The 26,870-nt window shown below is 38.8% G+C and overlaps 1 protein-coding gene across 8 annotated transcripts in view; it reads left to right on the top strand.

The window, feature by feature from the left end:
* The window catches only part of arhgef9a (Cdc42 guanine nucleotide exchange factor (GEF) 9a), an 84,570-nt gene extending 58,712 nt beyond the window's left edge, over window positions 1-25,858 (top strand). For 7 of the 8 annotated variants that reach the window (XM_036523613.1, XM_036523612.1, XM_036523615.1 and 4 more), the window contains 8 exons: window positions 1,475-1,675; window positions 4,371-4,550; window positions 6,733-6,965; window positions 11,259-11,388; window positions 16,324-16,455; window positions 20,241-20,484; window positions 21,011-21,079; window positions 22,944-25,858. In XM_036523613.1, the coding sequence (XP_036379506.1) occupies window positions 1,475-1,675; window positions 4,371-4,550; window positions 6,733-6,965; window positions 11,259-11,388; window positions 16,324-16,455; window positions 20,241-20,484; window positions 21,011-21,079; window positions 22,944-23,125 (1,371 nt within the window). In that variant the 3' untranslated portion in view covers window positions 23,126-25,858. Of the gene's footprint in view, window positions 1-1,474; window positions 1,676-4,370; window positions 4,551-6,732; window positions 6,966-11,258; window positions 11,389-16,323; window positions 16,456-20,240; window positions 20,485-21,010; window positions 21,103-22,943 lie in introns of all 8 variants that reach the window. The other variant, XM_036523614.1, reaches the window with a different exon arrangement.
* The last annotated feature ends 1,012 nt before the right edge of the window (window positions 25,859-26,870 follow it).

Below are 26,870 nucleotides of genomic sequence, written 5' to 3'. Positions count from 1 at the left end.
AAATTAAATTAAATTAAACAATTTAATAGTATTCAGACAATTATTTTATATAGGTTATATTGCGCAGACATGGCAAGTGAGCTGAATGTTGTCAACTAAAAAACCAATCATAATCCATTGAGCTGCTTGAGCAGTTCCTTTAAGTCAAGCAATATGCATCTGGTGTCAAGTTGCACTTTTCTCCCAATTAAAACAAAGAGGCCACGGAAACAAGGCTCTGCTGCCAAGGTTAATGCAGGATTAGCACTGAATTGAAAGGCTGCAAAAAGTGATTGCAGCATTACGCACAATCTGTGGTTGTCACATCAACATTGATCCCTGGTACTTAATCTGTAATAGTGTTCACTGAGCTCCACACTCACAGGATACAAGACCATTTTTGTCTTGTTCTAATGAACGTTTTGTATGTTTTATTTCTCTTTTTCTGTCTTTAACAATACAGTTAAAATCAAGGAAATAGATTATATCAGTATATGATAATCATGGAAAATGTGAATGATCATTGAGCCACAGTACCATGCAATGGTAAAAGCACATATATATATAAAAAAGCATGTTTTTTTCGTAACTTGGAAGAGGACATGACCAGCTATATGCTTTGTTGGATTGGGGGGGGGGGGGGGGGATCTGAACCCTGTGGGTAAGTGAGATGAGCACAATGACCCTGAATACCAGGGAGGTCAAGTGTGGAGTATTACACAAGGCTTGCAGTGCTGCCAGTGTCTGTACAAAATATGCTTTTAAAGCCACTGCTACCTTTTAGAGCACTGCTACCTTTTAACATCATCTTTAAATGGAGCAGGGCTGAATTGGGTCCAGAACAAAAGCTTTGCCATCCTTTTTTCTCTGTAATGCCAACTGCACAAAGACAAGAGGGTAATCAGAATAGTTTGTAAGGCCAGATTGTTATGGCCCCACAAGGAGATTTTTTTGCAGATGATATTTTATCTCAGAATTTCTGACTGGCCCACCTTCTGTCACATGAATTGACTACCAGCCCTGTTTTACACCTGCTACACATTTTTGATGGCTTTGCTCCTTGTGAACCCCATCTACTAAAACATTTCCCCCGGTGCTGTTGTCTCTTAACCTTCATCTGTGCTTTCATGCTGTCCTTTGAAACCTCACCTACTTTTTGCCTCCCCACCTCTGTTGCCTAACCAATCTGACTTCAACCGAAGGGTACATTTCACTGCAGCACTTTAATGAGGATTCAGTATTCAGTAAATTGTTGAATGAATGATGTGAGATAGAGGAGTAATACTGTGTAGATCGATGGCATTGTTTAGGGTGCAGCCAACTGCATCTTTAATTGCTTGTAAGAAGGAGGCTCACTCGCAAGGGCCTATAAAACACCAGGTGAGCTCCACCACCTCGCTTGATGTGCTACTGCTTGTCGTCTGTGGCCCGCTGTGGCAACGCTGAGCACGGTAACCACCTTCAAGGCTCATGTGTCATGTTTCAATGTCTCCAGCTATGGGTGAACCAGGAAGATGGCGCTGTAGAGGCAGTGGAAGGCACCAGCGAGGTTCAGAACGGTCACCTGGACCCCAGCAACGACTGCTTGTGTCTGGGACGCCCACTCCAGAACCGGGACCAGATGAGAGCCAACGTTATCAATGAGATCATGAGCACAGAGCGCCACTACATCAAACACCTGAAGGATATCTGTGAGGTGAGCTGCACACGCTGGTACTCAGTACCACAGCCTTCTCACACCACATTGCAAATCTCTCTCAATGCTTCCCAGCAGAACTGGAGATGACCGTTCATTCTTGACCAGCAGAAAAGTTTTCAGAATGCAGCAGTGTATTGAGATGAACGATTGTGTTGATTTTTCTTAATGACATAGACCATTCTTTTAGGGGCACACCACTGAATATCTTAACTCAGCCTGTTATGTTTTACTTACAGGTGTCTCTTTATGTGCGATATATTTTGAATAATGTGTCCAAGGCACTGCAAAGCATGTAAAGGGTGCACACAAGACATTAGGAGACTGAGAATGCCGTGTGTGGCTGCATGCTTAAAGTGTCTACTTGCCTCTGTTAAGCAGCCAATTCTGAAATAGTACATGTACAGTTTGCCCATAAAGATATTTTTATTACCATTTTCATGCATTAAAATCACCACATTGTGCTTTTTCCTTGCATTTGCAGAATCTGGAATTCAGTACATTTACATTTACATTTATTTATTTAGCAGACGCTTTTATTCAAAGCGATGTACAAGAGTGCATACAGTAAGTATAGCGACAGTGCGGGGACAGGATGTGTATAGTTCCACATCCTGTCCCCACACACCACCTGTCAGTGTCTCAGTCACTGCTGGGCCCGTAAATCTCAACTCATTTTCGGCAGACATGAAGTTAGCCTGAGTAAACCCTCATAAACCCCAGGGAACGTCGAGGAGCCATCAGCCCGTGTGTGCGATCGTATACGTGTGCATTAGCTGTGCTGCTAAATACATTACCTGAGCGTTGTTCTCCTCTCTGGAGAAAACAAATCAGAAGCACCATTGCATTGTTTGCCACTGGAGCATGACATCCTAATTTCTTCAAATGAACCCTCCTGGCTAATTTAAAATGTCATTTATTTTACATTTGTTTTACTCCCAATTATGAGAGAAAGATGCCTCACTGATTAGGTGCCTTTCAGTAAACTGTGTATTGATCCATCATTAAAAAAATGGAAGAACAGAACAGATGTTGTGCTGGAGGAAGAACAGCGTGCTTATATCCCATAATATCAGATTCCTTTATCCTGTAAGCAGTCATGAAAGTTAACAAGGCGGGCGAGGTGACATCCCTGTGCAGATTTCACTTCTGATGTTACTGGCTGTTGGTCCTGAGAAATGAAGGCACAGAGTGATGAACCTTGGGCATGAGTGTGGAGCTCAGAAATAGCAACTTTTTCCATCCCATTGGGTCTCAGTACAACACATATAGTAGCACACAGTTCATCTGTCTATGTCCTGCCTGTCTTTGTCAAGCTATGTACTCAGGAGAGAACATGAAAAAGTACTTAAAATGCTCTTAGTTTCTCTATTCCTACAACTTTTCACTTTTTTCTGTTTTTATCGGTCAGCTCTAGGATGTTATGTAATGGTAACTAAATATACATCACATTACCTGGTTGACAAACACACCAAAGTAAATAGATAAAATGTATAAACGTATCACCCAGCATATTTAATGTGCCGGCGATCTGGCTGAAAATGGTTACTGAAGCATGAATGGTCTCTTAGTGTGAGATTGTCTGATTTTTCATGAATGGCTTGAGATGTTATTGTAGCGCTGAATTCCCGCAGAGGATAGGAGTCGCATTACGTAACTGAAGCCCTTGCATGAATGGAGTCTGAAGCCATCCCCACAGATCGCGATCAAATATTCATAGAGCTGCAGAGGCTGTGTGGCACTAAGGCTGAACTTGGTGGAAAAAAAGCGAAGCAACAAAGTCGTTTAACCAAATAGGTTCTGCTGATGTTGCACAGTTTTTTTAAGATTGTCATTCTTGCCTGTGTGCTCCATTTTGCAGGATATTCACAGAAAAGGTCAAGTGGACCAGAGTTTAGGATGGATTAAAGTTGTTTAAAAGAGATTTAATTTGCATTTCTGTACCCTGATTCAACGTTTTGCCTAATAAGTCCTGCCCATAATGGGGGGTGGCGGTGTTTTGCAGTAATGGCAACAGCTGATTAATATACACAGAGTTCAGTTGTGTTCAGTTTATGCTGTTATAGTGTTATGTTGCAATAATAATCATTTAGTAGAAAATTCCATTGAATTTGAAAGTCCCAAGGATTGTCGTACTAGTTTAGTCACACTGATTTAAAGGCTATCATTTCTAGTGGACAAGCAGGCAGGCAGTTTTTCTTCATAGTTGAGGGCTCTGGCATATTAAGAGATTTTTCTGAAACCTGAAAAATATACTTATGGAAGTTATGCATTTCCTGACAGGTTCAATAAATTCTCTCTGCATTTACTTAATCTTCTTCTTCTGTAGGCTTCAGAATTATGTAGATCCACAAAGACAGGATGGCTAAGCTAGCGTTTCTCTACTACATGGTAATGCATTGCTTGTGCCAGGAAAATCTTATCTGAAATACTATAACACTCTAAAATCAGTGGTAATTCATCTTAATTTGAAGCTGATAATAAGGTCTTGTGTGCAATTACCTACAAAACTGTGTTTCATTCTTCTCATGAAGAAATGATTTTGGTCATCAGCTTTGTAGTTTGTAGTTTGTAGATAAGACTTCAGCTCTTGGCTGCATGATTCCTTACAAATAATATCACTTTTACATAGATTACCCAGTTTATTTAGTTGTCTGACTGTACCTCATTTGTGATGTCATACTCTTGATTTCAGGGGTATCTGAGGCAATGCAAAAAGAGAAGAGACATGTTCAATGATGATCAGTTGAAGGTCATATTTGGGAATATTGAAGACATCTACAGATTTCAGATGGGGTTTGTCCGGGATCTTGAGAAGCAGTACAACACAGAGGAACCTCATCTCAGTGAAATCGGGCCTTGCTTCTTAGAACATGTAAGTTCTTTATTCCTTGCTAATCTCTTTTTTAATAAGAAATTTAGACTGTATTTTGGTCAGGCAATACTCAGTATTTTATTTTATAATTCTTATAATTATTGTATCTATTTTGTATTTGTTTATTGTAAATCACATCTTCTTTGGGGTTATGGAACAGTCAGGTACAGATGAATGTCCTTCTCTCACAGAAACAGAAACAGAGCTTAGATGATGAGTAATACTGTAGTCTTCAAATGTATATGTTTATGGACAGGATTTTTCTATTGTTTCTGTATTTTGATCATAAATATGTTGCAAAAAGGATAAAATTTCCTTAATAGAAGTATTAGCATCTATAATGAGTGGTGGTGATGGTGTGTGTGTGTGTGTGTGTGTGGGGGGGGGGGGGGGGGGGGGGGTGTTACATTTCCTCTTCAAATGTTTGATGTATTGGCATGGAACTCTAACCATTTTTTCCTTGGATCATTTTTTTTTTTTAAGTTACTCAAAGACAACCCACTTGTACAGGTTTTATTCATTTTTGTACAGCTGGATATTTACTGAGGCAATGATGGGTTAAGGACCTTGCTTGAGAGTAAACGGTTGTCTCCCAGCAGGGATTTGAATCAGCAGCCTATGGTGTACAAGCCCTGCGCCTTACCACTGTGCCCACTACATTTAGCAAAGGAGCCTGACCATTCTCTGGCATTGGAGCCAACACAGGAACAGTCATTTTCAAAATGGCACTAGTGACAGTGACACTTTGTTTTTCTTTATATTTAAAGGACATTTCACAAAAAAGAAAAAGCACTGTTCATCCATTTTATTCATTCATTTGACATTCTTTTGACAATAAATCACATGTAACAATCAAATTGTCATGGACAGTTATAAAAAAAACTCTCCTTTATATGTTATGAGCTATTGACTTTAACTGATTAAAACAATTTAAGACCCCTGTTTTGTAATGCAGTAAAAGAATGCATTGTATTGTTAGAATAATATTGGAAACTTGCCACATGAGCCCCTGATCCAGCCGATGCTTTCTTACCGAGTCAGTGGTGATGTCTCTTGCGAGACATGAAGCAAAGGCGTGAACAATAACACAGACACCCTACTCAAAGACTTTAATGCTCACTGAGCTTCCATCGGCTGCAGAGAATAACAATTGGGATCTGGCATTGATGTGATTCTATTGTTCTGTTTAACCAAACCCCAGACCATGTTTATTAAATTTTAAGATAAAGAATTTTTCAATTAACATTCGGATTTGCTCATTGCACTCCATTGTTCTGCGTACACCCGCATGTGATGCGCAATTATCTGAGACACTAAACCTGCTTTATAGAGCGGGCTATTTTTAGAGGGCAATATCTTTGCCCAAAGCTAATTTATGTGGGCCTTTACAACCCAGAAATGAGGGTGTTTTTTGGAAATCTAAATGCAAATTAATATATCTGCGCTAAAATTATCTTGAAAATGAGCACATTGTTAAGTGTATTGTCCTGTATCCATACCTGTTCATGTCTTGGTCAGAAATGGTCAGCAACTCTGTGGCATTCTCTCATTATTGAATTCTCTAAATTCTGCATTCCTTAATCAATGTTTCAGTTGAATTGAACCAGCTATAGAGGATACCTGCTAGGTTGGTCCATTGAATAACTAAATCCCAGGAAAAAATGTTTGGATATTTTAAGCATTGGTAAATTAGTCATGTATGGACTTGGTGCATGCTTGTTATTCCAACTAAACCCTTTTTTGGGGGTTATTTTTCAAACACTTTTTTTCTGAAGACTTCAAATTAATTTCAAGCTCAAATTAGACATATATCATTAAAATGAAGGTTCACCTACCAGTAATGAACCTTCATAAATCTGAAGCTTCATTACTGGTAAGTTTTTCTTTAGGCACCCCTAACATAATGCGCTTATCATGCATTCTAAAACAAGAAAATACAAGGAAAACAGAATTTAGAGGTGAATATGGTCTGTGTCGGGGGTTGTACTCCGCTGGTGGAATTTGATTATCATCTGCATGAATGTCTATCTGTTACGAGCGGTGAGAGACAGCTGACACTGTGAGAGGACGGTTGACCTGTGCTATCCTCACCTGAAGGTCGGCTCACTTGCTGAAAGTTGCCGTCCTGTTTGCCGTCCGGCTGTGATCTGACCCCCCACACTCCATGTCGCTTGCTCTGCAGCAAGATGGTTTCTGGATCTATTCGGAGTACTGCAACAACCACCTGGACGCCTGCATGGAGCTGTCGAAGCTGATGAAGGACGGCCGCTACCAGCATTTCTTCGAGGCGTGCCGCCTCCTGCAGCAGATGATCGACATCGCCATCGACGGCTTCCTGCTGACGCCCGTGCAGAAGATCTGCAAGTACCCGCTGCAGCTGGCGGAGCTGCTCAAGTACACCGTACAAGAGCACAGGTACTGCACTGCAGCTAAGAATTCTGCACTGTCTTTGAAGGAGGTGATGCAAGGCACCATCTGAAACTTGCTAGCATGCACAATGCATAATAGGCATTAAAACCTTGAAGACACTCACAATCCTATTTATACCACCTATCTGCATGCGAATGTGCTGCCCACAAACCAGGCCCTTCGCTGTTTAATAGTAACCTAGCAACTAGCCTGAGCTCTCATTAATTGGAGGTAAGTTTACAGCGCACCAAGATGCCTAATAGGAAGCCTTTCATCTCTTCTGGTAAAAATTCTGGAAAATTTCAAAAAATGATCAGGGAAAATAATAAAGCATCAAAATCAGGTTCAGGGTCAGGATGTTCAGAGTAAAAAAATAGTCATTCATCACCTGCCTCATTTTTAATTTTGTCAGAATTTTAAAACAAGCCACTCACACCAGTAAAACAGCTTAATTTTCCAGAAACATGATGCTACAGTTTGTAAAAACTACATTTATTGATGTTTTAACAGTATAATAACTAAATCCAAAGAATGTACTGTGTTACTGTGTACCGTGCAATGGAGAGAAGATTAAGTGCTATCTTCATTCAAACAATTTATTGTGTCAGTTGTTCTTTATAGAAGCTTAACTGATTTCTCAAACTATGAATTTGATGAAATTGTGACCCCAAATACTCTTAATCACAGACCAAACATGAAAAATCATGCACTCTAGAAGGGTTTTGAAACTTGAAAAAAGGTATTATGAATGGAACAGGAACTGGAATAAATGGCAGAATAATGTTATTCTTGCAGTTGAACAGGGTTTGCCCCACTGAATTGATTTTTTTATGTAAAAATTATTCCAGGCATTCAGGGCTGAGCCAAAGCAGGATTTGAAGATCTTGCAAATTGATTTCCTCAATATGTCAGTCATGATTTTAGTATCCCTCTTACCCTGCACTCACACCGGCAGCGACTACGAACAACAAAGCAGCCGGAAGTCATTCATTTCCAATGGTCACTGGGCGACACTGAGCGATGTGGCACGTCACGTCTCATTGCCACAACTTGGTGACTAAAAAAAGTTAAGCAAAGTTCAACTTTATGCAAATGAGCAGCGGCAGAGTCGAGCGACGGCCAATCAGGGCAGATGTGTTATATCCTTATATTCTTTCGCTGTGAAACGTTTTCTTTAGCTTTAGTTCCTATATTAGCATTTTAGTTCTCATAGCGGCGATTGGGAATGCTGCTTTGCGGTCCATGGTGAAATGGTAGTGTTTGAAGCAAGATCACCCTCTTTATAGGAAAATAAATTCCCTTCAAAACATATTTTTTCAGCGGGAATGCACCTGATTTGTGAGTTCACGCATATATTGGGCGATATGTATTAATAGGCTTGCCTTTAAGAAAATACGAACATACAACTCCACGATGAATATAGCAAAGACAATGTAAATATAACATAAATAAATATAAAATATGATATATATTTATAATACTTATTAGTATATACATTTTTTAGAAAATTGATGCATCTCTTGTAAATACATTTGTAGCCCGCTTCCTCAAAACTATGTTAGCAACGCCCACAAGCTGGCTGCAGCAAGCGGCAGCAACACATTTACATTTACATTTATTTATTTAGCAGACGCTTTTATCCAAAGCGACTTACAAAAGTGCATACACAGCGACTAGCTGCAGCTAGTGACGTGATCTGGTGACATACAGTGATAAAGTCACTGTCGGTGTGAGCGCAGGGTTAGGTTTTAATAGTGTCAAATGTTGCCAGACATATTTGCCCTGATACATATGTGGAAAAGAAGGACAGACTTTGTCAACTCTCTGTAGGATTAGTTGGTATGCCCCCCCTGATGAATTGTGGCTTTCACAGAAAATAGTTCCTCCAGTTTAATTACTGAGTGATTAAATGCACATATGACTAGCAAAACAGGGGCTTCTGCTTCTAGTTGGTGCTGCTGAATGTCTCACAATTAAGCCATGTCAGATTCAGTTTCCTTTTGCTACATCTCATCGTGTTTTAACTGCTGTGTTGCTTTTCAGGGGTATCAACTGGTGAACATCACCCAAAATAAGTATAATATTCAATCCTTTTGCACTGTAAGAAAACATGGAGTCAATTTTTGTATGCTGAATCATAAAGCTAACTACAAGTGCAGCAGAAAATTCGCCAATAGTTATTACCTTCAATCTGTAGCTGTTATCACTTGTTCCTATTTATTTTTCATTGTGGTGATTTGAAATCACAATAAATTGGTTTGTATTTACTGTAAATGCCATGTCTTAAAATCTTTGAAGTGTATAATTTCAATAGCTGTTGTTAAAATGACAGAAAATCATTTGAGCTAGGTACAGATGTAATCATAAAAGAATAGTTGCCTCCTTAATATGAGATGAAATGAAATATGAGATACTATGTGTAGCGAAGGGCGAGAACAGTCACCCCACCCAGCCTCAAACCCGAGTCTACAGGATACCAAACCTGCAGCTTGACCGCAACACCAAGGAGGGTTGTTGGTATGGCAGTCAGAGCGCATACTCAACCACAGTGACAGCACTCATGTCACACTATGTTATAACTTTTAAAATATTTTTGCTACTTAGGGGCATATAATCTTGATATATATTTAAAGCCATGAACATAGAGCAGACACCAATCTACATGATTGCGTTGGAGCAGTGAATCCAGCTGAGTCATGCAACTTGGCAGAGGATAATGTGGCGAATTTACTATGCTATTCAATTTTCAAAAACAGGCAATAAATGAAATATATTTTACAGTTGCCTCCATTCTTCATAGCTTTGTATGTAACCATGTTAATGTCACAATATGTAATATTCTTTAATTTTGGAGACACATCATTTTGTGATATAACTGTAAGTGATGTAAGGCTTCGCCTGTAGTAGCTGGATGCACACAAATAGAAAAATAGATACTGAAATAGATACTGAAATTGTGGTGCAGAAATGAGAAATCTAGTTAAATATGTCAATGAAAATTTGAGTCAGTCATTCATGACAATCAACTTTCCTCTCTGCCTTGTCAGCATTGTTCAGAGTAACACAGCAACCACTTGTGCTGCTATTAATATTTTGGACATGTCCATGCATATGCTCATGCCAGTCAAGAGCTTACATCCTGAAATATGATCAAATAAGCTTGTGAATGTCATCAGTATTGACTTAAAGGTCTTCAGCACTGTTCTCAATACATTTTTATAGACATAGACACAGTTTATTAAAATTAGATTACTTGTGATTGCAATTATGACTGCAGCTGTTTTAAGCATAAAGAGACCAGTCCATGTTTTTTACGCTCATGTTCCGCTGATTGGAAAAGAAACCCTGCTACATTATAGATACTTCTTCCAATGCCTCAACTAACATAGTAACTTGTTAGAAATGGTCATTTCTAGTCATTTTGTGTTCTGCTTCACCATCTTGGTATCAGATCTCTGTCGTAGCACCTGGGTTATCTGGAGTACCCTTCAACTTTTCCTTGCTTTCCCTGTAGGACCTGATACAGCAGGTTGTAGTCATGGTTACCTGATGAGTAATGCCAAAAAAGCTGTGCTGGTCACCCTGGAGGGTAGCATCAGTTTAAATGTCATTTTGAAACACTCGTGCTTTTAATGATTTTAGGGCTGAATCATCAGTTGTTCAATGTGCACATGGGGCCCTGTGCAAATGATCATGTTTATCTACAGTAGTACAGGGAGCCCACATTAATATAACAGATTTTCTTTGTTATGGTGGAGGTACAGGTTGGTGGGCTACATAGCTCTGCTGTCAGCACCCTGGGACTGCCTCAGGTGCCTGTGCTTCAGGACGGTGCACCTATTCTCTGACAGCATTTGCTTCCTGGTGCAATGTCGGACTTGACGTGTAAAAAATAGGCATGGTAGGCATGTGTGCATTTGCACCTCGCCCTGATCTCCTGCGTGGACTGAATGATTTTTGTTGCAGTGGTGGTGTGCTTAAATGTCATCATTTGTGACTACCGAAGGTTGGGTGAAAAATAGCAAAAATGCAAAACAGTAACAAAACTGTTGCTCTGTCTGTTAAATTTGTCATTGTTTCAGATTCTGAATATGATATGACTTGTGTTTATAAAGTAAGTTGTCCATTGTTACAGTGTACGAGATGAAATGCAAGTAAATTTCAAACACAGAAGAGTAAGGTGGTGATTGTTGCAGTAAATGTAAAGACAGTGCAGCTGTTGAGGTCTGTGTCCGTGCCCTTCCCCACAGGTGTGCTGCAGTGCTGTGACACTGCCTATGTGTGTCCCTCTCTTTGCAGTGACTACCGTTACGTCGCAGCTGCCCTTGCTGTCATGAGGAATGTCACCCAGCAGATCAATGAACGCAAGAGGCGACTGGAGAACATCGACAAAATAGCACAGTGGCAGGCGTCTGTCCTGGACTGGGAGGTAGGGCCAATGCAGTTCCAGCACAGTCAAGTCAAGTGGTGGTCAGTTCTTTCCAGTGGCTTGATTCCTAACAGCACCACCGTGACTGAGATATAGAATTGTGCCTTAAAATGAAACATGGACATAAATGGGTGTTTTTAGCCTGGGAGTAGCCAAATTATTTGGCGGATATTAAGAGTAACTGTGTTGCTTAGCTCTTACCATATATACATTATGTTTATAAGATTTTGTAACCAAGGCCATGAATTAATAGCGCTACAAGCCAGCTTGTTGTTATGATGTATGTACATATGTATTAAAGCCAGTCTAGATGCATGCAAGGCAAACAAAACATTCACTGACACCAGTGGAAGTTGTTGTGTTGTTTAAGGGCAATTTATTTTAATCTTAAAAATTCTACAGTCTTTTGGTGCCTGTGATGTCAGACATTTCTTTAAGGATCAAAGCAAGGTATTGTTAATAAGTTTGGAATAATAGTGACCACTGCACAAATCAAAGACAGTGCCATTTGAAATTATCGCCACACACATTGTAAGAATACTCCATAATCTGTAATGTTCTGCTGTGACAGTGCTGTACGAGCTTGCTTTTGAGACAATGTGACATATGGTCTGTGGCTTTGAAGCTAGAAATAGATATTGCTTTTTCTTTAGTATTGGCGTTTGATGAGTGCTGTGCCACCAGCAGCTTTCATTTATTATCAGTGCCAATGCCAGATACCCTGCGCTTGACTTGAATCTATTTAGAATGCAGGGCCATATGGTGATCTGTCTGGCCATGGCTGACTTGACATGGTTCAATTGTAAGCATGAAAAATGAGACATTTCAAAGAAAAAATGAACAAGGACATTTCTGTTTATATTCACTTGTGTTGCCAAATAACAACCGTTGTGCGCATTCTGTTGCCATTATTTGGGGAAGTCCATATTCCACTATCCCAGCTTTTGTAGTAAAACATGTGTGGAAAGTGTTTCCTCCTAAATTGGCATTGACCAAATCTGATTTTGTCATTTTAATCATCATTTTAATGTTATATTATTATATAAGTATGGAAAACTAATATAATTAAGAATACACTAAAATGACCTCAACATTAACCAAAATAATATCTTCCTCCTACCTGTGCTGTCAATCATGCTGGATGCCTCTGAAACAGGTATGAGTTGGTAGTCATATGTGCTGATAGTTTCATTTTGTGGAAATAATAGTGTCCACATCAAAGGCCATTTTGGCAGGTTTTGTTTTCATTTTGTTTTCTTTATCTTTTTCACATTAACTTGCTAACACTATACCCCATGATATTTCTGAGTATTAAGGAGGCAAAACATCCTCTTACAGTGAAGAGGTATCACTGATTGAAATTTAGACCAACACTATTTACATGAAAAAAGATTGCAATTAAATTTATGATCTCAAAGTCATTAGCCTCATGAAAAGCAAAGAAAGAAAAGAACATTATTGAGCTTCCCTCAGGAAAGCAATTGTAGCATTTCTAAATTTCCATTGGCTTTTGATGTGAGGAAAATTATTCTGCGCATTGCAATATCCTTTTTTGTACTGATGCCAGGTAATATCGACCTTGTATCTGAGAATTGCTGTTCTCTTTTTGGATGTTCTCAGCAAAAATGACCATTTGCATTGCGAGTTAAAGTGCTGCATGCACAATCATTTCCTCACACCTCTGGGCTGATTCTGTAATCAAAGGTACAGGGAGGGAAAAAAGCCAGAGGTTCCTTCCAGACTGCTGAGACAGAGAAGCGGAATGATGTAATAACATGTGTCAGGAATGCCAGGGGTTATTTCCCATGATGCTGCGTGCTTCTCATTGTGTTATTAAAGTGCAGTCTGTATTGCATAATACCAGAGTCTGTCAGGATCAGAGGGCACATGTGTAATCAAGCTGGCACCCCCCTGGTAAGATCTGTGCCATGAATCTGTGACTCTGGTCTGGGGGAGACTTAAGGTGTAGGGCATGAGAATGACACTGTACACACACTCACGCACGCACACACACACATACACACACACACACACACACACACACACACTCTTATACTTCTCTAGTGACACCTTTCATGTCAGGTGAAGGACAGCAAATCTCCTCAAAAGAGTGCTGCCTCCTTTTTGTGTTGGTAGTGAACATTCATGCAGCTGTTGTTTACTCTCTAGCCTTTGCAGTACAAAGCTGAATAATTGAATGATGCCATTTGCCCATTCTTTTAGGATTCTTAACAGCCTTCAAAGAGGCTTTTCTGTTGACAGTTCTGTGACTGCATACCATTTGAGCAAGTCTTGTCGGGATTTGTGAGTTTCCCTGTGATCCCACTGGAGGCTTCCAAGGATTTTTTCATCCCTGGTTAACATATGCAGCATTAATATGTATGCATGTGTGTTCTTCCCTTAGGTGCACTGTGAAACTATGAGATCCATACCTGCCAACACATTTGCAACCCATAACTATTGAGTATTTGTCCTCTGCATAAAAGCAGTGTGAATGCAAATGGTAGTGTGAGAAGAGTACAGCAGCTCTTGTGTACCTTTTTTGGAGGGTCAAATATCACATTCAGCCATCAGAGAAAACATGTAACCACAAGTATATCCTCACTCATAAATACCTTTTTTCTCTTTAAAAGAACAGAGGATCATTTCAATGTGTTAGTTAATAGTTTTGTTTACAAGCAGTTAGTGCAAGATCCATACAAGTCAATCTATGAGGTCAAGGCGGTCAAGTTAAATCCACTTTCAGTAAAGCATCAAAATGCCCTTGTTGCTTTTGTGTATACTTAAAACTGTATTGCACATGAGCAACAACTGTACCTGTAGCGGAGCCTTTGAGGGCATGCTGCTGCCAGTGACTCTTGATTTAATCTATGGTACCAGGAGCAGCGCAACATGCTGTAGAGTAACTGCTACATGCTGTTTCATTAGTCACGGCTTACATTTCCTCCCTACTACGACAAGAGACATCATGAGGCAGGCGCCCAGATGAGGGGATCACAGGCCAATCAGTGAGTGCAGATGCAAACCGGGAGAGAAGGTGACCTTTTGTGGAGGGGGTTGGGGGAGGGGGGCCCTATTGGAGAGGTTGGTCATGACTGATGATCTCATCAATCACTTCCAGTCCCCAGCAAGGAGCTCACTGTGGTGCTAATGAGGGAACGCGTCCTCTGAAAAGACTAATGGAGCTCTCGCGAGCCGACCAAAGAGACTGATTAATGCATTTATGAGTATGCACTCCACCCGGTAGACATCAAGACAAAACAGAACAAGAGGAGGAACTGTGGCAATCTTTTTTTCCCCAATGAATACAGTGTTGTGCGTGAGTTTGTCGACTCCTTCATCGTTAAAGCAGAAATTAAACTGTTTCACTAAAAAAACCTGAACTTCAGATCAGCTCACATCATTGTACGTTCTGTTCATAAATATTTAGGCCACTTTGAACCTGATTCTCAAGTGACAGTTTCTGTATATGCTAGACAAAGACTGTCGTAAAAGTTCAATCACTGACATGATTACAGGTTCAGAAGTATTCAGCATTGTTGAATTCAGCTTGTCCATCATGTCTCTCAGGACCAGATTAATTTAATTGCAGCACTGTTTGTCCCTAACATTTAGCTTTGAGTAAAGTATTTAAGTGTTACCATTTCTGTGGCTTCTTACATAACATCATTCATGATTTCAGCCACTGCCAAGCACCTAATTATTTAAAATAAATAACTTTGCTATAAATGTGTTACTCACAGGTAAGAACAAGCACATTGCAGTTATATGGAGTATAGCCCTTAGTCTTCCGAATGGTCATTTGTTTACAGAACATTCACTGAACATTTTAGGCAGCAGGTGGTGTTTTTTTTTTCTTTACAATCCCATTGAAATGTTATTATTCACGCTGAAACCCCCCAAAGAATATGTCACATTAGAAAGGTTATGATTTTTAGTTCTTATAACCCATAGTGTAAGGACTCACTTATATACAGTATCATACCTCTGTATGTTCTACCAGGTGTATGTTTATGCTGGTGATGTTAATCTTTTGTGGCATTTTTATCTATTTGCCTATTTTTACCCTTGTATGTGCAGCATTTCTTAAGTTTCTTATGGCGAAAATAGGGAAAACGTAAATAGCATCGAAACAGAAGCAAACCAGTTGAGAATTGAAAGATGTGCATTTATTATTTATAAAGTCTGTTTATAAAGAGATGGCAGAAACAGCAAAGTGTTGCTGCAGGTAATGGAGACCTCTCAGATGATTGAATCACTTCAAAGCCTCAAAGCAGTCCTGTCCAATGGGGCTCCATCTGGTTGTATACTGACCTGTTTTACTGTTGAAAATTATTTTCCGCAGAACTTGTAACTAATTAGGCATCTTGAATAATGCACAAAACATGTAATATATGGGAATGGTAGCTAAGTGCTTGGACAAAGAATTTTACCTTGTTCTTTAATCTCTAAAATTAGATCTTTCTGGAATTTAACATAACCAAAGGAGGTATGAGGCATTTAATAAAAGAATATTGAATTATTTATCAAAATGTACCAGTATTTGATTTTTTTTCTTTCTTTTTAGTACAATGTCACAAAATGATGGATGGTAGCTTCTAGTGGTAGAACAAATTTGTCCTTGCATCTCAAAAAACTCTGTATCGACAGTGCCTAACCAAATTTTCTAAACATTTTTTACATTTACCTGTTTTGCCCATACAAAAAAATAATATATAGAGAATATGTTTTCCAGAATATAATTTTTAGCTCAATTAATATATTTACAATATGTACTTTTTGCCTTTCTACTATATCGCAGTATATTTCTGCTTTGCATTAATATATTCTAATTGCATTTGAAATATAATGAATTGAACAACATATTTGTCAGCACTGTACTTAGGATAGAGGCTTGAAATGAGTGGAATAACTCACCTCTCTGTCTCTGTGCAGGGCGATGACATTTTGGATAGAAGCTCTGAGCTGGTCTACACTGGAGAGATGTCCTGGATTTACCAGCCCTATGGGAGGAGCCAGCAGAGGGTCTTTTTCCTGTTCGACCATCAGATGGTTCTGTGTAAAAAGGTCAGGGATCTCATACTTGAACATGTATTCTTATTGAAACTGCATCATCATCATCACCATCATCATCATCATAAGGCTATTATCATTACTGATAGTAGTAGTATTCCACTATTAATATAAAAAATATATATCTTCTACCATCTGCTTTTGCCCTGGTCACCATGTGTGTGCAGTCAGCCACATCTTTACATATTTTCAGCTCCAAATCCAGGTTCACTTTGGTGGGCAAATGACAGAATTGGTAGTCACCTTTAAATTGTATTGCAAAATACTTGATTCAGTTATATTGTGTTCCTTATTTTATTCATGATGGATGCTATAAATGTATTGTAGATGGTCGTCCTCATTGTTTGAATGATGGACATTTACAAACTTCACATAGGTCAATATGCAGCATAGATTTACATTATCACACACAAGTATTTCACACATATTGATGCCATTGGGAGGATTCCATACAGTAAAGGGAGCTGGCAACTGTCACCAGGATGCCAATGACAGAGCTGTTCATTTATTTGCTATATGTAGAACACAGTCAATTAATACTGTGAAAAAGTAAACCAGGTGCAAAAGGATATTTCAGATCTGTAGTTATGTAAATAGGTCTCCTCCTGCTCTGGAGAGGAGACATAGACAAGAACTTCCACAGCTGAAACAGAGCTGACCATATGTCCGCAGTGTTTTATAGTACTCTGTGCTATGCAATATTGTCCCGTGTCTGTGTTCCCAGAGAGCAAGTTGGTCAGCTGTCCATGTTTCTGTGGAAATGGAGACTGACGGTATTTCATATGGCAGGTGTTACAAGTGCTCCTTGCTGGTTCATTTAAGCCATCTATATGATTGTAAACAAGATATGTTATTCAAAATAGTTACCCTTAGATACCCTTAGCTGAAGCTAATACAATTTTAAGAAAAATATAGGTTTTCCAGTAGACCTATTTTGAGAAATTTCAGTTTATGTTTGATTTCAAATAAAAACACCTTTTATGCAATTGATAGCCTTTCACCTTAATTGCTAAGAACAATTCCTTAAGGGCTCAGGGTAACTATTTCGAGGAACATCTCTTGTTTGCAATTGTTTGCAAATAGATGGCTTAAATGAACCAGCAAAGGAGCACTTGTTACACTTGGAACACTTTCCATATCAAATACCTGATAATATAACAAACATTCTGAAGAGGGTGATTACAATTGGATGGATATTGAATTTATGTTCTGACAGGTCTGACATTTGAACATATACTGATCCAGATGACTCACTCAACAGCTTCACAGTAAATTCCTTCCCTTTAGCAGAATGTGCATCTGTCAACCTCAATGTTAATTCACGGAAAGCAAAAACATGTTGCAACATCTGTTCTATTCAGCAGTATAAGCCGTGTGTTGTACCTTTTCTGTCTGCTGTAAAGCAACAAACCTCCACACACTGAGTCTTTTGGCTTCACAGAGTAATCTGTTTTTTTGTGCCAGTGAATCTCTTAATCAGTCTTCTCGGTTACTGAAAACATTCCTAAATGTGTTTCTCTTTAAGGAGCTTTTCTCTTTAAACACAATTCCTTTCTTTACACTTCACCTTGTGCTATAATGTTTTTGTTTTACACATGTTATCAAGTACCAATTACATCTATATGTTAAAAGCCAGGGCAGTCTCATATGTTAGCAAATTAATCACTCAAATATCAATCTGTATAAAAGCCTTTAGCATATTTAGATGAAACACAAACAAGCAAACCAGCAAAACAGAGGCCTGGCACCAAGTTAGGAAAACCCACCTATAATACAGAAATAATTCCCTGATTCAAAACATTAAAATAACCTGTCATGTTGAAATCAGGGGAAATCTGGGGAAGATAGAGTGAGTAAAGCTCTATAGATTCATTTATTATATTTATTAGGTCTGCATAACTTTTTTATGGATGCTGTAATAGTACACAGTGCCAAATGCCACTGAGTTGTGGAAATAAAACTAATGTAGCACTGAAAGCCAAGATCTGAAACATATTGCCATCAACGCATTTTCCCACACAGTCTAAGAATAGTTAGGAAATTGTGACACGAGCTCTGTGAGCTGGTTTATTTTTGACCGTGACACATCATGGTTTATTTGATGAAATGACAGCACATCTGTTGGAATCTCGTCGGTTAATGAGGTGTAATTATAGAAGTCATAGAAGAAAAGTGCACTCACAAAGCCTGTGTAAGCATTGAAAATAAGCATTGAGATTTCATTTTAAACTTGGGTCTAGGTTCAATCAAACTGCAATGCTGTTTGTCTGTGCCCTACACAACAAGACTCTAAGTGGCTGCTGTAATTAATAAGAAGGTGTTTTCCAAATAAAGAACAAATGGTCAGATTAGTTACTAGGCAACGACTAACAGAAAATGCACAGTGTTAGATTGAACCTGGGCCTAGATTTAACATTACATTTGAATCAATGCAAATGACAATTTAAATATTTCATGCCAAACAACACATGGGATTACAGTGAAGATGATTTTAACATTTTCAGGTTTGTCTCAATGCTTCCAACATTTAAACAGAAATTTGGAAATATGGTGTAGGAACTGGGATTGTAACCAGAAGGGGGCAGGTCTGAACCCTGGGAGGGACATTGCTGTTGTTCCCTTCAATTAAGATGAGGTAGCTCAGTAAATATTTAGTTGTGTGAATGGATAATGGGGAAATGTTGCGTATGCTGATTGCCCTGGATAAGGACATGTGCTAAGAAAACAAATGCTGTAATTGCACAATGTGAGTAACACTGGGTTGCTTCTCATGTCAAAAACGAGGCCTTTCACAGTGTTCCAAGATTTCCATGTTGTTGCAAGAGGCTTGGATTACAAATATGAAATTTGAGCTGATGGTGGGTGTGTTTGAGGATGTGGCTATGGACAGTGTCTGTGCTTGGCTTTGATATTAACTCTCAACACTGTCTTCTGCTATGACAGATGTTGTATGAAACCATTTACTATTTTTAATGAAGGTTTGGTACATGTCAGGAAAAAAATTATATCCAGGCAAATTTATTTTTTCAGATTCCAACAGACCAATTTACTGTCTAGAGTATTTTCCAGAAACTAGTATGAAAGTATTTGAACAAATAACTTAACAATACAGGTAATTTAAGTTATTATTACTATTATTATCAGTAGTAGTAGTAGTACCATGCATTATTATCAATATCACACCTCTTCCCGTGTCTGTCATTTAGGCCTTAAAGAATTTAGACTGTTATTGCGGTTCAGTGTTTCAAATTTGGATCTTGGAAAGACCATCTCTTTTAAAATATATATTTTAAGATATTGTAATACTCATTTATTACTATTTTAACTATTTTAATGACTGAATTAGTCTAATGAATCCTTACATTCCTAAAGGAAAGCAAAAATCCCTACTGGACAGCAGTTCCTCATACTGCTCTCTGAGAGCGGTCATCATTGGGCTGAGTTGTCTTCTATTTGAACCTGATGATTGCAAGCTGGAAGTGAGGCGATTTCTCTGTTTGACTTTCTGACATGCACAGATGTCCTGGATTGACTGAGCAGTAGGACATTGATTACCTGATGTCTGTCCGGTGATAGCACCCATAAGCGTTTTCCAATGTGGTCGTGCTCCAGGAATTTTAATGAGAGAAATGTCTTACGTTACACCCATAGTGAGGAGCAGTGAGAGAGCTGACTCACAGGCGTCTGGGGCAGATGGGACTGAATGGTACGTCTGTGATGGCGTCACTGGCGGCAGGGACAACAGTGATGCCCTCGTTTGTTCTCTCCCCCCCCCCCAGGACTTGATACGCAGGGACATCCTGTACTACAAGGGCCGCATCGACATGGACAGGTATGAGGTGATTGACGCCGACGACGGTAGGGACGATGACTTCAACGTCAGTGTGAAGAACGCTTTCAAACTACACAACAAGGACACCGAGGAGATCCACCTCTTCCTGGCCAAGAAGCTGGAGGAGAAAATCCGGTGGCTCAGGGCTTTCCACGAAGAGCGTAAAATGGTGCAAGAAGACGAAAAAATAGGTAAATGGAATGCTAACCATTTACAGTCTAATAGGTGTGACTGCTGAGTGTGTGGTTTGTGTTGCTTTGCAATGGATCCTCTCCTATAAGTGGAAAAAAACTTTATTGTGTATGTAATAAGTCATGTCATGTTATGCAATTAAGGTAATGTATTGCAATTACAACAATTAAGCGGTTTTACTGTTGAGGTAGTTTACTCTTAGCCTGCTTACAGTATAATGTTTTACCACTTGCACATACATAGCATAATACAAGAATAATTGCAAGGTTCTACAACAAAAACTGGAAAGACAGCTAGGGGTATACTGAGAGAAAAATACTTGGCTAGTTAGCCCATTCATTTCGGAAACATCTGATAGTTGACATCTGACAGTTGGCTTGGTGCATGCTGGCTTTGTCCAACTGAATATGTCCCCTGGGATTCACACTGTCCAGCATTTGAATGGAAATCTATACATCAAAGGGGTGTCAGCGATGAAAGTGCTCTACTGATTTGTGTTGTGTGATGCGTGCCTCTGATTTCCAGGGTTTGAAATTTCTGAGTATCAGAAGCGGCAAGCTGCAATGACAGTGCGCAAGGTGACTAAGCAGAAAGGTGAGGCAACAAAGCGATACCAGGTGATCCCCTAGCACTTCTTCTTCTTTAATGTCGTCCTGAATCCTGTCACCCACTTTCTTCATTGCTGTTTTTCGCATTGTGAAAAGGGAGATGCCGGCTGCAGTCATTTTTTTGTTGTTGAGTATTACATTTTTTTATGACAGCAATCATCGTTTTCTGCAAGGCTTTTAGATTAAAAATAATGAAACCCTTTCAGTCACTGGGCTTGAAAAGCGTCTGTTAACAGTGTTTGCATTGTGGAGATCCATGTCTCAGTCATTCACAAGTAAACTGAAAATCTCTTGGTGTACTTATAAAGGGAATAATCTTTGCAGTGTAGCCCTCATAAATATAAAAGTATCAATGCCTTTTTTTTCTATGGTTTTACCCTTTGAAAGCATGCACCCTGGCCACAGATATAATCAGAGTGACAGTTAGGTACAAAAAAAAAACGCCAGAAAACACCAGAGAGGTGTTGTCTGTTGATAATAACCTGTGCGCTGTTAGCATATCAGTGTTTAATGGATGATGTAGCACTTACTGAAAGTGAAGAAGGCATGACTTATAAGTACAGCAGAGGTAGGGTTCAAAAAGTCTCCAGTGCTTTGTTCGCTTCTGCACCCTGAGTGATACCATGTATATTGTGATATTACAGCCAACACAGATCCTCTTATTACAATGTAACTGCACAGAAACAGCAATGAAGATTCTGCAAGTATCATTTTATGTGTTATTCTACATCAGAACTACAGTGTAATTTCAGAGTTCATCATGCATTGATCAAGCAAGGATTAATTGCGACAGCTCGTTGCGTTTTATTGGAAGGTGATCTTTCTCCAGTCTCTGTGTTCTATTGCATGTTTTTTCATTCTTTATGTTGTCATGTTAATGGAATGTGAAAGGTATGAAGTTCTCTAATGCATAGAACTTATTTAGTAATAATGTAGTGTCTGCTTAGCGTTTGATGCAAATGCAACATTTATGTTGTTACGTTTGCATCATAGCAAGATGACGTAATCTTTGTTTGAAATAATTTGTCCTGGCAACACAAGGTGAAGTATTCTTTTGAATTTTCAGATTCATTTGTAGATATCATCTTGAGAAAGATGGACATTTTATATGGACATGGTATGAAAATGATAAAGGTATATTCATTTACCATGAGAGCATTATATGTAGAATAGTAACTATTTGTCAAGATGCCATGGCAACTACTGTAGCAACTACAGTCTCAGTAGCCAGAGCAAAGCATATTCTTTCTGAAGAAATACAAAACAGCCACACTGCACTCTGGCTGTTAGGAGAATGACTCAGTTTGAACATCACTGTTCAAACAGTCGCTTTTAGCTTCTGTATCATAATTGCCAAATTCGAAAATGACAGGCAGGTATGCAGTGGAAAAATGACGTGGTCTAAAAGCTTACTTTATTTTCAGAGAAATATAGTTACTTGTTAAGATGCCATGGCAACTTTGTGAAATGTGAATTGATGACTTCCCCAAAGCTTTTATTAAACTGTTAACTTAGTTGATTGATATTTAGTGAATTGATGTTGTCCAGTGGTCATTTCAAATCATTCAGACAACTTGAAGAATTGCTGAGAATACAGCAGGTAACAGGAATTTATCCCAATAGTGTTTTTGTCATCTTTTGTCTAGTGCTCTTGTACTGTCTGAGGCCCAGTGCTTTATAGCATTTAAAGCCAGCACGCATCCTTTTAATCCAACATGTGTGACTTTGTTTGTTTCATGTTTAATAGTGAATAACCATGTCATAAAATGACTATATTCATCTACCCTCTTTATCTCTCTCTCTCGTTCTCTCTATCGCTCTATGTCTGTTTCCCTCTGTTTGTCATCCAGGTGTAGGTCAAAACAGATATGTGCCCCCTTCATACCCCCCTCCCCAGGACCCCATGAATCCAGGACAGTACATGGTAGCAGACGGCTTGGCACAATCGGAGGTGTTTGAATTTAACGAACCCAAAAGGAGCCAGTCTCCCTTCTGGCAAAACTTCAGCAGGTTAACACCGTTTAAAAAGTAGGCGAAATTAGACCTTTTTAGATGGACCACCTTATTTTTTGAGAAGCACTATACTAAAAATAACTTAAAAATGACTCGCCCTGGGGGTAAAAAGGACCAAAGCTGTTTGGATTGCTATCGATTTATAAACATCCGACTGACTGAGGACCATGCTATTAGCATCACTTCTACTGTTACCTGTACTACTGCTACTACAACTATTACTACTGCTACCACGACCACCATGGTAAAAGATTTTTGGAGCCTGATAGATCAGTAGACCAAAACACCTGCATTTCTTGTATTCTGTGTGGTCGTTTTGTTTTCTTGTGAACTTTGCCCTTTGGACTTGGGAAAAGAAAACACTGACAGCCGTTTTCCTTGGAGAGACCCTAGTTATGGAAAGATCACCAGTGGAAGGCGTAAAAAAAAGCACTAATTATTCCAATAGTTGTGCCATTCTGGGTGTTCCCTGTAGTGCACTGTGATATCAGTGGCCATTTTTCTGCTGCTTCTATCGTTTTATCTAGGTTTTCTTTGGGGTGTCAGTATTACCTATGTGAAAGGCTGTTTCTGGCTGATCAAAGCAAAGTTTAGACTGCCATTACTTTTAGCGCATATTCTTTGAATCTCCAGTGTTCTCCTGATTGCTGCATGAAGAGGTCCACTCAGCAGGTATTCTATGTGCAATGATATTCTTACGGGTCAAGGGAAAAAAAAACAAAAACAACAACCCTAACTCCAGTTCAACACTGACATACATAATGCTGTAGACAGGGTATTGATTCATCTTGGACCACAGTTTTGTTGCATGTTATACAGGGATTTCAGTTCAAGCAGAGATTACCATGTTTTTTGTTTGTTTGTTTATTTTTATTTTCTATATTGTGTCAGTTTACAACGTGTATTGCCAAGGTGGGTTCTAAAGCTCTGATTATACTGAATTCAGATGTCAGTGATTGTTAATTGGTTTTTTAGCCTTTCTAGGCATCATTGTCAGCAAAACAAAACATTCATTGTGAGGAAGAGGCCTGAGGTTACATATCTGCTTAAGTGCAAAAGTGTTTATTTTGTTTTACCAGGTTAACCAGTATATAGAAATCTTTACTAAAATGGAATGAAATGACTTAATTGTGCACAGGACATCAAGAAATGAATCTCCCAGAGCAAGACAAGAACAGAGCAAGGCACACTGAATTCTGCTTTGTATTGGGTAAAATGAATTTGGAATGAAATTTGGCAGCCTGGTTGTGGTGGTGCTAAGCCAACATGGTTTGTGTTGGCATTGGTGGATGTCACCCATTCAGCTAGCATGCGCACTTCATAGTTACTTTGTCTTACTTGATTGCATTGCCATACTCTATCCAGAGGTCATCGTTTCATGAAGTGACTTCATCACATTGCATTACATTTGCTTAGCAGACACTCTTATCCAGGGTGCAACAGTAGCGCCAGACCCAGCAATTGAACCTGCAGCCTGCAAGAAGCCCCGCTCCTTATTAGTACGTCACACTGCGGCCCTTAGTCACACCACTCAGAAGAGATACTTGTAGGAAGCAGATGCTATGTTCGCACTCCCTTCATTCTCATTATACATAATGTAATGTACACAAAACAAACAATGCTTGGCCTTGCCAATAGAAACCAATTGAATGACATGCTCCCAAAGCACTCTTAGGCAATCTCAGAAGGTTGTGTATGGGATGAGATTACCTCATGTGTTTTATTCATAACTCATGAGAACCTTAGGAGTAGGGACAGGGTTTGACGTATCATCTTTGTGTGATTTCGCCTTCATTTGAATAATGGATTTAAAATTTTTACTTTGGCTCCTTGTGGATTCAACATTTTTTTGTTCGTTTCAAGCCAAATTAATCAGAAATTCAAGCAGTGAAAAAAGTAGCAGTTCCCTCCATTTATTATTTAAAGTGATGGCAAAATCTCCAAAGCAGGATCGTGTTCTTCCCTAGACTAGAATACTATATAGTTGGAAATTTTGTTCAAACTCAGTACAGAAGACGCTGATCCTGTCTAACAGTGCCTTGGAGCTCTTACGTTTCTGGTTGGTTTTGAGGTGTAGTGAGATTCAGCGATGCAGCCAAACCCTTGGTAAACTGACATGCGTAGACGCTCTCTTTCCAGCTTCGCTGTTTGTGTAGCTTTGTTTATTTGAACCACATTGGTGGGCGGGTGCTGTTATTAAAACATGATTCACCTACTCTGTTATTTCAAAAGATGCCTGAATTGCAGTTTCTAACATGATGATTATTTCAGTTGCAGTTGTCATGGTCCATTGAGGTCATTTTGAAATGTTCATGCTTAACTGCATTAACTGCTACCAGAATGAGGTTCTGAGCGGCACCTTATCCGTAATGTAACTGTGATAGGTCTACAGAATGCATCCCAGAAACATCACTGCTAGATGATCATTTTTGGGAGATGCTTTTCTTTTGCAGCTGTCATTCATTTGTGACGGTGTATTATATAATAGTAGCAAAATAATTTAATTGTTAGTTAATATATTTCAGCAGTCATGTGGCAAATTTGCATTTTGATTATTTAGCAAGTAATCATATGGCAGATGTTTTGAAACCATGATTCCAGGGCCGTTATTGTTGGGATGTGTCAAAAATGTAATATTTGCAGGGATGGGTAGATTTAAACTAGAGAAGTAGTGTTAGTCCTTTTGATGTCAGACATTTAAAAATTCCAACCTCCATGAGACTGAAACCTGTGTTAGAATTACGTAAGTCTAAATGATACATACCAAAACATTGTGCAAGATTTAGAGATATTCATGAAATTGTAGCTGACATTTTGAGATCAGTTTTAGAAATATGCATTCTGTACAATCAAATAGCTCTTCTTGGTGACTAGATGCATCGCTCAAACAATTTGGATAGTACAGAACTAGATACATTTATTTTTGCTTTCTGAAGAAAATAACAGGAAGCATACATAATTTTGTCTGGATTAAAGTCAGTTTATTATTTTTGAATCTGGGTGCAGTCATTTCAATAATTCATGAATGCAGTACAATCTTGTGGTCCCAGATCCTCATTGAGTGTGGTGTAGATACAGTCAGAAATATCATGGGAGTATTTTGATGGATTGTCTCAGAAAATTAATAATTCTTATATATACAAATGTCTTTATATATGTATTTAAATAAATAAAGTTAAAGTATAAGGATGCATTCATTTTAAGCAAAAGTGATGAACTAATAAACAAAATTTATTAACACATATTTGATCCAATATGCTTGATTGAACCAAGCCTTTTTGATTATTCAGCTGACAATTTTTTTTGTGTACATGTCTTGGCAGTGAAATACAATATCTCACATGTCCTGCTGAAGGTTACAGGATATGTACATTGCTATATGAAAGTTCTATGATCTGTTGTTAGACTGAGAAATTATTACATGCATTACTGAGGTGACTCAGCACAGAGCTGTTTGCCGTCTCTTCTTGTTTTGGATATGGCTCTTCCTGTGACCCAGTGTTGCAGATGACAAGATGAAGTATTAGTTTCTTGAAACCACTAAAATATTCAAACCACTAAAATCCAGTTTCTTTCAGACTGCATCAGCTAGAATGAAAGGTTCTCAAATCAAACAGCCAGAAGGATTACGCTGTATAAACAGATAACTACCAAAAAAACCACAAAAAAACAGTACAATCATGTATGCGATGTAAAGATGATATATCATATATTTTGTAATTATCATTATGTTATGAGTAACATGTGCTTTAAGGTCTAGGTTC

This window comes from Megalops cyprinoides, chromosome 3, assembly GCF_013368585.1.
Source record: "Megalops cyprinoides isolate fMegCyp1 chromosome 3, fMegCyp1.pri, whole genome shotgun sequence".
Classification (NCBI taxonomy): domain Eukaryota; kingdom Metazoa; phylum Chordata; class Actinopteri; order Elopiformes; family Megalopidae; genus Megalops; species Megalops cyprinoides.
The sequence above is the reverse complement of the archived record's forward strand: the minus strand, read 5'-3'. Positions and strand labels throughout refer to the sequence as shown.